General features: G+C 34.3%; 1 protein-coding gene across 4 annotated transcripts in view; it reads left to right on the forward strand.

The window, feature by feature from the left end:
• LOC149065461 (histone-lysine N-methyltransferase EHMT2-like) overlaps window positions 1-12,376 on the forward strand; it is a 178,833-nt gene that overhangs the window by 127,285 nt on the left and 39,172 nt on the right. For all 4 annotated transcript variants that reach the window (XM_089254034.1, XM_089254036.1, XM_089254035.1 and 1 more), the window contains 5 exons: window positions 2,038-2,101; window positions 4,059-4,171; window positions 5,901-6,048; window positions 8,237-8,314; window positions 9,290-9,408. In XM_089254034.1, coding sequence (XP_089110160.1) covers window positions 2,038-2,101; window positions 4,059-4,171; window positions 5,901-6,048; window positions 8,237-8,314; window positions 9,290-9,408 — 522 coding nt within the window. The remainder of the gene's footprint in view (window positions 1-2,037; window positions 2,102-4,058; window positions 4,172-5,900; window positions 6,049-8,236; window positions 8,315-9,289; window positions 9,409-12,376) is intronic.

Raw genomic sequence — 12,376 nt, forward strand, 5'->3', positions numbered from 1 at the left:
TATTTGATTCACAGAGTACCTCCTCCTCAGAACATGGCCTACTGCTCTGTCTCAACGAAGAGATATAAGCAGGTGATCAAAGACCTGGGGCATGCAGGAAAAAATTCATAGAGATGCCAGTGAATTATGGGGGGAAATGGAGAGGATACTTTTTTCGAGAGGGACCCACTTTCTCTCAAGAGGGACCCAGATTTTTTGAATACCCTGAGACCCAGGTAAATCTCTGTATAGTGGCATATCTTCAGATGCCTTTAGAAGAAGGAAAACAGGTGACAAAGTTATAATTAAATTCAAAATGATTTTGAGCAGAATATAAAAAAATATTGTTATAGCGGTTTCAAAATCTCCTAAAAATATCGTTATAGAGGGATTTATCATAGTAATGGATATCATTATATTGAGTATCGTTGTAGTGAGGTTTCACTGTATTTAAAATAAAAATTGCGAAATTGCATACCTTTTTTAAAAAAAACTGAGATCAACGGCGAATAACGTTTGTGAAAGAAAAAGATTTTGCATATCTGTAACACTTATATATAAATTTCGCTTTTTTTTATGCCTCTACAAACTCCATTTTTGTGTTCAAATTCAATGCGTGTTTCTTGTTGCTGGTAGCCTCTACACTGAATAAAAATCTCTGCAGTAGCCAAATCACGGTATCGTTAAATTGTGAACAATAATTCAGTCTCCCTTGCATATTATTCTTCCGAAATTATCAAACTTTTTCCAAGAAATAGGATTGTTTTCTAAAAAAGTCACCATTTGCATCATAAATGAAAATACTAAACAAGCTTTTACTAAATTTTGAATAGTAAATCAGAGCTTCCTCTCAAGCCTGACCCCGAGAACCAGTTCAGATAGATAATAAATAGTCCAGACAGTCCCGATTTTTCTGTTTTTTTTGGCCGTCCCAACTTTTTTCGTAAAAATGTCCCAGTTTTTCATGTATTTTCAACAACGCTAACTTGACTTTTTAGTTTTAATCATTGATTTGTAGAACATCTTCCCCCTCCCCAAACTCAGAAATCAAATTACGATAATTAAGACTTTCAATAAAATATTCATCTAACATATTTGTCATGTTTTTTTAATTCACTGCAATTTTCCGTAGTGCTTTCATTTCCCACGATTGGTGACTTTTTTTTTATTTTTGCAATTATTGGCAACTTTGCTTACTTTTGGCATTAATTGGCCATGTCCCATATTTTCTCATATTTGGAAGCCCAATGTACCTTATTTTTCTCAAGTGAATGTGGTAAGCCTAATATAAGCATTCACAATTTTTACCAGAAGTGAAAGAGTTCACCTATATAACAAAAGGGGGGAATCAGAATGACTTCACTTTCTTCCCACCTAAAATACAAAAACTTGCACTTGGCCAAAAATTCTTTTTGTTTTAGTAGGTTTTGTATCTACAAATAGACTAAATATGCCTTCCGTTTTGCATTAGACAGTTTCCATCTTAAAGATGTTTCCTATCGTTAAAAAGCATTAATTATTCACAAATTTATGTATTTGTTCCATTTAAGATAGGTTTCAGTCTCATAAAGTGTCCATCTTAGACAAATTTCACTGTATTACAGCTGATCACTGTTGACTGTCCCAACATATGCTAATTAGGTAGTCATCTTCAATCAATAATTCTTAAGGGTTTGAGGAGGTGCACTCAAATGCCAATTATTTTGATGATATTCCTAATTTTTGATAATATTTGTTTCTATGACTGAAAGAAAATGAATGGCAGATAGTGAGTGCTGGCGTGCTGTCAGACGTATTGAAGTGGGACAGTCAAAGTTTTTGACAGTCAAACTCTTTACTTTGGCATTGATCAAATAAGTAATCAGTAATTAATTCTCTATTATGGAAACAATTCCAAGCAAGTCAAACTGTCGTCCGGAAACCTGTGCCTGGTCAATTACAGGTTGTTACCCCCTCTGATTTACTATTGTTACATAATTTTTTTTTAAAGAGTTAAAAACTTAAGCGTGTGGTTTAAAAATTTAAATGTTTTATTTAATAAGTGTAAATATATTTCAGAGTATTTCTTATGCGGAATGCTGATGTGAATATTAGAAATAAAGCGGAGGAGCGACCAATTGATGTAAGAGTTTTTCTGATTATTTGTCACATTAACTTAATTTCAAAATATAAAACAACTTGGTACTATCATACAACTGAGTTGAGTGAAACATAATACCATTTACCTTTTATGACAGTCCTACATTAGCCTACAAGTATTGCTTTTTCTGAAATTCCATCATCAAGCCATTATATGCTATAAAAATCTGCCCTTTGGACGTAGGTGCCAGAACCTAGGGGTTGAGGCCATTTGAACCCCACCAATAAATTTTGTAAGGGGGGTCCGAGACCCCCAATAATTTCTTAAAAAACGGTGCAGTGCATGCTCTCCTGCGTACGCGCCTGAGTCCAGTATATACGGGATAACCAGCAACTTTCAGCCCCCCCTAATGTTTTTTTTTAATGCAGCCGCCTCTGCCTTCGGAAGTGTTATAAATCTATTTCTCACCCTGTGTTTTGGCAAAACAGAGCCCTGACTGTGAGAGCAAATACACAGGTTTAATTTCACATCATTTTCATCTCGACTCATGCCTTATGATTGCCCTACAATTGTTACGATTCTATCATATTTAGTATGATTTTAGCAAATTAATACGACTACACACTTTTGCTTCTAAAAATATGAGTTTTTACTCAATAGCTAATACTGACGTTTTCCTGCCTATGTCACGAACTGGTCAGCATTAGAAATCGATGGTCCGATGAGTGATCGACATCACTCCACCGAACCAGTAGACAAAAATTCTCACACGCACTGTGGTGAGAAAAAGTGGAACCCCACTGAGTTTTCACTGTGGTTTTACTGGTTACTCTATGAAACGAAGTCATTGGTCACCTCTGACTGTATTATGCAGTAGGCTATACTGAGTGGTGCCTCAATCCTTCATCATCTTTTTAATTAATCAATATTTTTCATAAAATTTCATCCTAACCCTTTATGCTTTCGTGAATTATACAGCATTTTATTTTTTTAAATCCATGTTAAAATCTGGTTAAGCAACAAAATTTTCAACTGTGGTCAAAAGTACCACTCGATAGTAGAAGTAGTTTTTAAAAATCAAGGGAATGACTTAAAATCTTTTTTGTTTCAAAAGATTCCTTTTGATGAATTAAGAAAAGTCACGGAGGGAAATTTTAGAAAGAGAGAGAAAAAAAAAAGAATTAACTGGTTTCTATAAGAGAGAAATTGGGGAAAAAAGAGTGAAAAAAGATGTCTTCTACATATATTCCCAAGAAGCACAAAAGGCTATGAATAGCTGACTGCTGTCATTTTTTATTTTTTAATAATTTTTGCAGCTTCAATAATTGCACTCTGCCACTAATTTTTTATTCTCATGTGTTTCTGGGTGAGATGAATGTATGTTTTTTTTTTGAGTTTCAGAGCGCTGCACCTTAAGACCCTTTCCTTGTGAGTTTAAATAGACTGTCCATTGTACAGCCCGTTTAGCATATATGTCATTGGATATAGCAATAATACTGACGTCAAACTTTTGCTCAAAGATGGTGCATAGGACAGCCTGGTACTCTAGCAGCTCTAATATGAGAAAATACTAGATTTTTTTCCATTGGTTTGAATAAACCAAGTCTCAATTTTTTTTTGTGGCTTTAATGGACAAATCTTTAATTTTTGAATAATATATAATAAACTCAAGTTTTTTTGTAGAACCTGTTACTGTGATACAACTTAGTTGTTACATCAAAAATCATTCAGGATTTTGGAACATTTAGCTGTACAAATTTATGACTAAAACTTTCTCTACTCATAATATTAATTTATTTTTGTTTCTGAATTGTGTGTTTGGACAGTGAAACAAATGAATTTGAAGTAAAATTGCGGCATTTAAGTGGTTTTTTTGATAAAGAGAATTTCAACTTCATGAAAAATTTTGCAAAAAGCTTTCTTTTGAATCAAAATTATAATTCATCATTTTTGTTACAAGTATTTTAACTTTAAATCATGTTATTTCTCCCTGTTAAAGTGTGTGCTTAGCCAAGAGAAGAAAAACAAGTCACGACGAGCTATGAGTTTATGTGACAACTTCGTTGGACTTTTCCATAATGTTAGACATGATGCTGAGCATATAGTGCATGAGTATGTATTTTTTTTATTTGTAAAAACAAACACAAAATACACTTAAAAGACAAAACAAAGACCACATAGAAAATACAAGACATGAACACGCATATAACCATATTGAGCCCCAAGGGACATAACGTACTTCCAGGCAGCCTTATGAATTAAATTTTTATATTTTGCTGTCATTTTTCTCAAGAACCATATCTTGTGTTATTAAATGTTGTGTAATAAAATATAAATATTTCAAAATGTTATACACTGTAAAAATTTGAATTATCAAATTTGAAATATTAAAATATTTTACATAAATAAATGAGTCTCATAAATAATGAGTCTATGGAAAATAAATGTAATGAGATTATTTATATTTAGATTTTGAAAATTTATCCTTCTAGTAGCTGAACCCAATGCTTTTAAATGAGCTTTTAAATTATGACATCTATGCCATGAAAGTTAATATCCAGAGTGATTTGCAAATACATGGAACCCCTCTGAATGGTCACCCCCCCCCCCCTCTTTTACTGCCAAATATTGATTTCTCCTTGATTAATAAAAGTATACATTTCAAACCCCCGATTAATGGTCACTTCTCTTTTTGTCTTAATGTCCACAAAAAAGTGTTTTTGCTATAGATTAATAGAATAAGGGAGATAATGGGGAGAATAAAGGAGCACCTCAGACATGCTGTTACAGCAGCATCATATCCGGGAGCCAGACCCTGAGGTCCCGCTCCTTGCTATAGAACAATTTTTAAATATTCTTATTCTCTGTCCAAAATTCTGCCACTGAGAATCTCATCCAGACCCAGAATGCTGTTACCATGATTGCTGTTTGAGACTGGAAAGGATTGCAAAGACAGATTAGATTTGCTTACATTTTTTAAATGTTGCTAAGGCACACAATGACACCATTATGTGGTTTATTGTTTAGACATTGATGTATATGATCAATGTTTTTTCGCTAGTCACAATGTGAGAAGAAATTTTTTTTTTCTCTGAGAATAGTTTAAAAGGAGTGCGTGCAGATGTCAATCTCTGGTTCTTGTGAGCATCGGTCATCATCAGGATAAAAATATATAAATAAATAAATAAAGGATAAGGGTTTTTGTGCATTTAAAGCAGATACAAAGTAGCAGTTTCACATTTGTTGAGAAGAAATTTCACATTTGTTATTAGGGGCTATTAACAGGGCTGCAACTAGGGGGAGCAGATGGATCTGCTGCACCGAACGAGAGGAGGTGCAAATTTCACCCTTTAAGCTCTTCTTCAATAGGGGGAGCCAAAATTTGTGCTTGCCCCGGCTGACCAAGCATTTACATGCAGACCTGGTTGTTAACCCCTTAACTGCACAAAAAAATTCTTTGTTTCTCAGTTGCATTATTTTGTTAGTTAAGGAAAAATTAATTCAAACCATATTTATCGAGGAATCATTACCTCTCTACGAATTCCAGTATAGAATTTTTAAGAAGTCAAATTATTTATTTTATCAAAAATTTTATTTTTACAATATCCTGCCAATTGCTCATAGATGATTGAGCAGTTAATGGGTTAAAATGGGTTTCTTTTTCAAAAATCATGTTTTAAATTTATTCAATGTGATGAACATATTTCTTAGTAGTATTTTTTTTCCCTTTAATGTTCATGCTATATTTATTCAAATCAATTTTTCTGCACATAAACTAATTGTTGCAAGTACTACTTGTTGTAAACTTTTAGTCATCTATATTCAAATATTGTTTTCTAAGGGATATAGCACTTGGTCGAGAACGCTATCCTATTCGCTGTATAAATGGCATCGATGACACTGAAATTGATCTAAATGAATTTCTCTATGTCACCGAAAACTGTGAAACTTGCCCGATAAATATTGACAGATGTATATCTTCACTGCAGGTAATTTATGGAAAAACAATTCAAGTTTTTGATTTTAATTTATTATTAGGACCGAAAAAATGTTTTTATTGCTGCAAAAAATTAATATTTCGTAGTTATGAAAACTTTTTTTAAATTTTTTCAAAACCATAAATTGCTCTAAAATATCTGAGGCGTTGCTCATTTTATAAACTTTTCTTCACCCTGTGCACAGCAAAATGTATTTTATTTGTATGCAATAGAAGTTTCACAATAGAAATCCTAAAACCTCTATAAAATAGGTTTTCCAAATATTTTGTAGATGCAGAAGCAAAGATAAGAATATAAAAATTGTTCCATTGAAGTATCGCCTCTACAAAATATCTAGGCTAGTCTCATTGTGAAAATAAGAGGCTTTTCAGGAAGCAAGATATCTTGTCAATGCTGAAATATAAGGTCCCAAAGATGGATTAATGTAGGGTTACCAAATTCAGAAACTGAGAAAGGAGGAATCCTGGGTACACACTCTTGGTGACATCACTTTTCCTAAATTTTACAATAGATGGCGCCACAACAATAGCAAAAGAATCCTCAAGAACCATTATTTTCTGTATTTCTTTGAATGGAAGAAATACTCCCTTCTCTCAACGGTGTCTTAACAGCATCAGAGGCCTCCTAGGCAAAATGATTTTTCTGGGGTCCCGACCTGGCCAGAAGTACCTGCTACCTAGTTTACTTACTCTCTGTCAAAAATTTGACCAGATCTCTTTTTTATGAGGTTTTTTTACACTTAAGACTTCTGGGGGCCATGTGTGGGTCCCATGCATTAAGATGGCACTGCTCTCTCTCCCCACTTAGTATGCGGCTTTAGCTCTTGTTGAGCAAACTATGGTATTCTCAAAATGGATGTAGTGTTTTTCTTCTTTCAGAGTTGTTTTTTGGACAGTCTTTTTCATATTATTCTAGGACAAGTTGGGCTGCGATTAGAATAGTATCTGCCCTGCTTGGAGGCAACTTGGGTTCTTGTATTCAGGGATTTTTAGCGGCAATTGGTTAAAGCCTGTGTATGTGTGAAAACAAAAAAATTCACAAAACTTTCATGTCAAGGAAAAGAGATGCTTCAATGTGAAAAAATTTCCCCATGCAAGAAAGAATAATGCCGGAAACATGAAAAGGAGGACAAAAGGACAAATTTTCCTAAATGCAGGAGGATGCTAGAAATGACATCAAAAAGGAGGATATCAAGTAACCCTTATCGTGAATTTTTAGTCTGCCATCTATATTTAAAATTGTGGGTGAAGTGCGATGATTGAATATATGCTTCATTGTTTTCTGTGGTGAGACTTTAATAGATGATCAGCTTGAATTTGTGTCTCAAAGTTCAGGGTTCGTACAGTCCTTGAAAATCCTTAAAAGTCCTTGAATAAAAAAGTTCATTTTCAAGTCTTTAAGAGTCCTTGAAAAAAAAAACATTGTGCTCAAGTGCTTTGAAAAAAATATTTTGTGTGAATTTCTTCCATCAATTTTTGTCCACCCTTTCAACTAAGTCCCCCCTCTTAACCATATTTCACTGGGGCGAAAACAATGATTACGAGACAATGTTCAAAACAGGACATATGGTCATGCTTACCTGAGGTATTTCTACGCTTAAAAAGATGTTGCCTAAAATCTGGCAGTAAACCCCTGCCCTTAAAATATTGAATTAATACAAGATTCATCGAAAGACTGGTTATTTGTGGAGATGAAGAGTACAAGAAAGAGAATTCATCTCTGCCCCCACTTTGCTTGGATCTAGATAAATGTAACAACCTTCCGGCATCTTTTGTGTTGCTTGCAGACTATTTTGCTGAGGACCATAGTGTACAAAACTGTTTTTCTGGGTATAAACTGGGGGTCTCATTAATGGGACTGAACAATGAATATTTACCTGCGCTTTAAAAATATCACTGAAATGAACATTGTGGTCTGGTTGATCTTGCATATACCTTCAAGTCTGGATTTTAACATGTGCATTGCCGGGTTAAATTATTCATTGTGTACACTAAGTAAAACTTGATGTGTCCCAAGGCTATTATGGTTAAATCTAATGTATATGAAGGAAAGCAAATCACAAGTTTTATTTTCTTGGGCTATAAATATAAAAACTCTTTTCAAAGAAATTTAGTTTTTTTTAAATTAATGATACCAGTTTTTCACGGGGAAACCATGTCTCACTAGAAATTGTTTTCAGTTTTGTAGATGCAGAGGAAACTGTACAACATCAACTTGCACTTGCTCAGCTGTTAGTATCAGATGTTGGTATGACAAAGTAAGTGAACGAAAATTTGCACAATTGTTAAGAACATTGATTTAAAAAATTGTTAACATTGGGACATTTAAATTGGGGTTTAGTCTATTGCCTGTTTATAAATGATACTGTTTGCTATCATTACATCAAGTATGAGAAAAGTAGATGGAATCAGTGATAAGTGTAATAAAATGTTACATAAAATAGCTGATGAATAACAATGTTGAGTAATTTGTGTGATAAAGGTTTTGTAGAGCTTGCTATCATCGTAGGGCAGATGAATAGTAAATGCTATTTTCATTGATACTAGAAACAATGTAGTTACCAGGCAGTGTGCCAGTTCAGTATTAATTGGAGTTGTTTAATTTGTAAAAGGGACACTCTCTAAACGTGAATAGTTTTTCTGTGCCTCAGGGTGTTGTATCTGGCATGGATGGTTCAGTTGGTTCCAAAAAGCAATTTTTTACAGCTTTAAAATTTTGTGTTAATGTTTGAGTTTTAAGATATTAAAAATTTTAAACAAAATTAGTATAGAGACATAAAAAAAATGAGAACAACAAATATTTGAAAATCAAATATTTCAAATATTTGTTGTTCTCATCACTTTTTTTCCTAAAAGCTTAGAAGGAACTATTAAATTGTTTGTCTTTGTATGTTTGTCTGTTTGATGTTCGTATGACAGAAGTAAAGGACGCTGTGTCCATTTCTGCCAAAATTGGAATAACTCTATTAATTTGCTGTACTTTCATTACAATACACAGCGGTATAGGACATTAAGTCCTTTTATTTCAATAAATAACAGATATTCACTTGATAAAACAAGCAAGCTGTGTGGAAACACACACACGCACACACACACACAAAAACAAACAAACAAACTTTAAACTGCTCTCCCCTCCCGTAAATTTATCTTTTGTGATGTGGTGAACTTTTTACCTCCGGCATATAGATGTGTGTCAGACTCTTTCACTAAACAAATATTTTGTCTTTACTTAGGATGGTCACTTAGTTCCCGAGTTCAATACCGTCGATCCTCCATTGCTTTTTGAATGTAATCGTGCATGCTTATGTGATGCCAGTTTATGTCAAAATCGTGTTGTGCAAAAAGGAATGACGTAAGTACACATTTCTCTCTTTACTTTTGTCAAAAGATGCCTTGAGATATTTGAATTAGTTATTTTTGTAAATGAATTATATGCAATAATACTGTCAGACCATTTCTGTCAACTTTTAAGATATTCTAGCTTGAGAACTGCGAGTATGATTAAAATGGATCAAATGTTGAGAAAGATAGTTTATAAGTTTCTATATATATATATATATATATATATATATATATATATATATATATATATATATATATATATATATATATATATATATATATATATATATATATATATATTTTGATACAGTGAAACTAAAATCCACAAACAGAATAATAAACAATTTGAAACAATTCAAGTGCAAGTTATAGCAAAACATTCATGATGAGGAAGTATACCATCATTGCAATACAAAATAAACAAAATTGATGCCTATGAATAATTTTTATCAAGACAAATTCAAAAATATCTTGTACACAATGGTAGCAAAGTCCAGAGTTAAAGTCAAAGTGTTAAAGTGCACTGAGTTCAGACTAAAAAAATTATAATACTGAGATATTATTCACCATCCACAACAGACATAAGCAAAATGGATATTTAGAAAAAGAGCTGGTTGACAGGGTGTCTACCATCACAGAATGAGAAAAAGGTCATGGAAGTCCCAAAAAATTCACAATTTGAGGGAAGGTCAGATTTTGTATGATTTTCCAGAGGCAGTTTTTAGATTTTCCCCCTAAAATCTAGGCTTTTGAGATTCTGTAGCATTCAATATTTTTTTTCCTCTCTCGGTTTCTTTTCTCTCTTTTTTTGCCGGGGATAGATGGGTGAGTAGCAACAGAAAAGAACAATATTATCTGTCAACGTGTAGTCAGCCATTGGGGCAGACATTATATTGGTGGGGAGAAAAAGCTATTTAGACTGGACAAACAAAAAATAACTTTCTTTCTTTGTTTCTTTGGACCTTTCACAACATCTGTAATATTCTCCTGAAGCAGTGTTTTCAGAATAGTGATATTTCCTAGAGAAGGGGGATTGGCTGTAACGGACCACGACAGTAAGAAGTCTTCTTGGGAACAACTATTGGTTTCCACAGAAAGGATATGACCCCCCCCCCCTGTGTCCCGTAGGTTGTAGGATCTTTGTCAGGTCCCCAAGCAGAATTCTTCATGGAGGGAAGCTCTGGTTGCGCTGGGCCTCAGGACTGGAGCCCCACCCTTGGGGGGGTGATGAGAAAGAGCATCAATTTTTTTCCCGCGAATGAAGAAAGTTGCTTTTCTTAAAAATTATCATCCTTTTTTAAAAAATCGCTTCTATCGTTACGGATTAGCTATAGCGAATGACAAAATCCTACAGTATGCGCATGAGACAGAACGAGATAGTTCAAGAGAAGACAAATATCGGACTGAGGGTTGGTGATTGGATTGGTGAATCGTTCGCCATTAATTGTGTGGCGATGCAACATTTAGGCCTACTGCTAATTTTCTCAAAGCATGCATCACGGTGAGCAGGATTTGTGTGCCTATTTATGTTTTAAAGTGGTTCTTTTTATGGGAAAATATCTGCCAAAAAGTATTCTAGGGAGCAGCTGACAAACCATGAATTAGGCAAGGGAGCCACAGGTGACAAAAGTTTGAGAAATTATTGGAACATGGTGACAAGCTTGCGACATAGGCAGACACCAGAGCATGAATATAGAGCAAATAACAAGCATCTAATATAGAACTTCGAAAAATATAAATAGGGTAAAGAAATATGAAATCCGTCTTCTGGAAGGGCCCTTGGTTGGTCCAATAACCCCCATATCCTGCACCAGGCTGCTACATCCTGTACTCTCCCAAGCTGAGATCTTCGGAGGGTCCAGACCATATTTTTCACGAGCCCCTATATAATGAATTTATAGAGGGAAAAACCAAAAAAAAAATTATTTGTCTCTCGGGCTGGAACACTGACTGTGGAAATTGGAAAATCGGCTGGCATTATGTTTGCACCTTCGTGATGGTTTCGGCTCTCATAAGCAATGTTTTCTCTATTATGTTTTTATTTTACCTGCTCTGATATGTTTTATGTTTGCACTATCTTGGAATCAGTTAAGGAATAGGCTGATTCATGAACATTTTATTTAGACAGTGTTTCCTTCTGATACACATCGCTGTCCAGCGATGCGCCTCAATTCTGACAGCAAACTTCCTATTTTGGCAGCCTGCGCAATCGTTGAACCTGTGGAACAAACTGCTCGATCAATCACACTTTGCTTCATTCAATGTTGTTCAGTTCCTTTGCTCTGTTTTGGCCCCACTATTGCTATATGTGTCGCTGCATTTTGCAATGCAACATCGCCGTTGTGCACACAGCTTAATATTGATTGGTGTGTTCAGTAGTTTTGCATTCTCAGGACATGTTTTCAATGTGCACGGGTATACCTGCGGAGCTTGTTTTGGAAAGTTTTGTCATCGATGCAGAAGGAACTCTGATACGATGAAAACATTGGGGAGGGGATGTCTAGGGTTGCCAGACGTTCGTATATGACTCACAACGGCATATGCTGGGATGGATTGCATTGAATATTTATTGCATAGAATGGTTATTTGGAAAACGCTATTCTCCGTGCTTCACAGACTGGTTAGCAGCCGGTTTTTTCGTGAAAATTTAGCCATGGCTATTTGGGCCGTTAAAAAATAACAGGCATGTTAACGCATGTGCGATTAGTGTGTTTTCAGACTTCTTTTTTTTCACTTTTCTTTAATGTTTATTTTGTGGACTTGAATTTTTTAAAATTATCCCAAAAAATCTGAATTTTAATCTTGAACTGAATTTATTTCATTTTTTCCTTCTTTCTCTTGGTAATTCAAAGTCCGTTTTGCAGACTAAAAAAATTTTTTTTCAATATTTTTTGACAATTCTAATTAAAAAGAGGATTCAATAAGGAGGAGAGAGCTAAAAAAACACATAACATACCTCTATAGTAGAAGCCTGAATT

The sequence above is a fragment of the Pholcus phalangioides genome, unplaced genomic scaffold (assembly GCF_987345545.1).
Source record: "Pholcus phalangioides strain wild (caught in Gottingen) unplaced genomic scaffold, Ppha-v1.0 ptg000039l_1, whole genome shotgun sequence".
Classification (NCBI taxonomy): domain Eukaryota; kingdom Metazoa; phylum Arthropoda; class Arachnida; order Araneae; family Pholcidae; genus Pholcus; species Pholcus phalangioides.